Source organism: Pteropus vampyrus, unplaced genomic scaffold, assembly GCF_000151845.1.
Source record: "Pteropus vampyrus isolate Shadow unplaced genomic scaffold, Pvam_2.0 Scaffold14, whole genome shotgun sequence".
NCBI lineage: Eukaryota > Metazoa > Chordata > Mammalia > Chiroptera > Pteropodidae > Pteropus > Pteropus vampyrus.
The window spans coordinates 4981061-4983504 of record NW_011888795.1 but is presented as its reverse complement, the minus strand read 5'-3'; the positions used below and the strand labels follow the sequence as shown (position 1 = coordinate 4983504).

General features: G+C 39.5%; 1 protein-coding gene across 1 annotated transcript in view; it reads right to left on the bottom strand.

Annotated features, from left to right (window-relative positions):
- Positions 1 to 2444, bottom strand: part of LOC105307800 (prolyl 3-hydroxylase 2) — a 36114-nt gene that overhangs the window by 5208 nt on the left and 28462 nt on the right. Inside the window, exon 13 of the mRNA XM_011383417.1 lies at positions 1136 to 1276. Coding sequence (XP_011381719.1) covers positions 1136 to 1276 — 141 coding nt within the window. The remainder of the gene's footprint in view (positions 1 to 1135; positions 1277 to 2444) is intronic.

Here is a 2444-nt window from a genome sequence, read left to right as displayed (position 1 = left end):
TCTGTAAACATATGTTAAATATGTGAAAGAAGGCTTAGATAATGTGGCCTAAAATCTCTGTGAGTTAGGTTTTATGGCAACAAGTATATGAGAAGGCAGAAATAATTATAAACAGTTTCTGACTGAATTGGATTCGATTTAGGGATCGAAAGAGGAAAATTGGATAGAATGCCATTTTAAAGACTAGGCTTTCATAGCTCCTACACTCGGGGCTGGAGGAGACTCTGAAGTTCTCCAGTTGAGCCCTTGCTATGAAGTTTCCATTTCAATCTCAGCATTCTGTGCCCAGTAGCTGCTGAGGCTTTTATTGAAGCCATTCAGTGAGGAGAAACTCACTACTTCCAAAGCAGACAATTCCACCAAACAGTGGTGATGATTTGAAAGATATTCCTTATACTGAGTCCAAATTTTCCTCGCAGGGATTTCAACCCATTCATTGGTCTTAATTCATTCCTCTGCAGCTTTGCAGGTAGAGATTATAACCTCTGCCTAAGGGCATCCAGGATGAGATCATAGCCCCTTATCCAGGCTGTGTCCTCGGCTCCTTCCAATACATAAGAACAATATTTTAATATTTAAGATTTAATTTAATAATAACAAATAATAATAAACTTTGAGGTTCCCTCACCCTCTTCTACATACGTTTCATAAATTATTCCATGCTTTTTTTAAGGATTTGTTGAGAAAACGTCAGTCTTCCTGGTGACCTGCAGAAAGTCGTTCCTCTCTCTCCTGATGCTACAATTTCTTAATAAGGCTCAAGACTAATTAGAGACTGCTGGATATCACTGATATATCGAATTCCATAAACATTCACTTATTAGAACTCATCTGATTAAGAACTGCCTTCATAGTCCTCTTCTTTCCCTCAAACTCACACTGCAAACATTAGATGCGTAATTGCTAGGTAATGGATCTGAACAGGAGAGTTTGTTCTTGCTTAGAAAACAGAGCCAGTGTTAGAAACCAGAGAGGAAGGATTCTGTAAAAGCTGCAAAAGTTTGTTTTGTTTGTTTGTTTTCCATGATCTCTAAAGTTCCTGAAGGGATCGACATGAAGAACTTTTCAGACATTAAGTTTATGAAGCAGGTCCATGGGGCATCTAATTGGCTTTCTGGGTGGGTCAGAAACTCACCAGTTCTCTGTAAAGTGGGTCCAAAGTAAACCACAGAGCCACAGCACACCTCTGGCCCTTGGTGACTGCTTTTACCCCATGTGGGTTCTCTCCTCCGGATGAGAAGCTGATCATACGCCCACACTTTGGTTTTATAGAGGCCTGAGAAAGAAAGTGAAAATTAGACTCTCGATTCCTATGTCATAAACATCCCTACAAAACCCCCTTCTCTATACTTCTATGGGATTATTTGGGTCAAATAATAAAAGATAATGGAATCCTGAGGTTGAAGAAGATGTAGATTATTACAATCTCCTCATCTGTAAAACAAAGAAAAAGTCAACATAATATCTAATTCAGAAAATAAAATTATTCAGGTAAAATGGTTGGCATAGTCCATGGCACATAGTAATTGCTCAATACATGCTATGTTGATAGCCAAAAAACTCCACGGAGCAAAGGCTCTCTCTTTTAATTCACTTCTCAAACGTTAGCACTAGGACAGCATCTGGCATAAGGTAGATGTACATTTAATATTTGTGGAATGACAAAAACAAATCAAGGGGACACCTAAAGTGCTGGTAAATTCTTAGTATTGATCTAGGTAGTGGTTCCATGGATGCACCTTTTCTAATTCTTTAATTGTACATTTAGAGTTCATATAGTTTTCACAATACAGAGATTTAAAGAAGTCAAGTCTAATCTCAAATGATAAGTGAATTCCCATTACAATATTCTCGCCCAGTGGTCCTCAGCCTCTGTTTTAATATCTCCAGTCATGAGAACACACTACCTCTTGGGGTGACCCATTCATGGCCTCCAGGGCTCTGAAAGGACTGACACAGTCCTTCCAAGCTTGTGCATCATGCAGGTGGAGCTGTCCAGTAACATTTAGAAGGGTAGAAGGGAAAAGAGAAATTGCCGGTGGCCCCGAGCCAGATTTTTAGGTCAAACGAGCAGGCTCTCCAAACTAAGCGAGCTTAAAAGCAACACTATATTAGGGGCCTTGCTTCCATGTTTAAAGAAGTGTCTGACATAAGTAGAGTTCATCTTCCTTTCTTGAGAAACACAGAAACTTTACTCATTACATAGGAGAGCTTAGAAAAGTAAAGGCAAATGAAGTGGTACCAACCATTCTAGTTGATAAGATGGCCCCATTCTAACTAGCTATTTTCTGAAATGACTTGATGCATGCCATTTAGAAGAATTTGGGGGAATAAAATGGGAAGGCTAAGCTTTTTCACTGCCAGTTTCAGGAGGAATATTTGGAAAATACCCTGAAGTTCTTGGCTGCTACCCAACACTCCCAGATGTGTCACCCACACGTGGA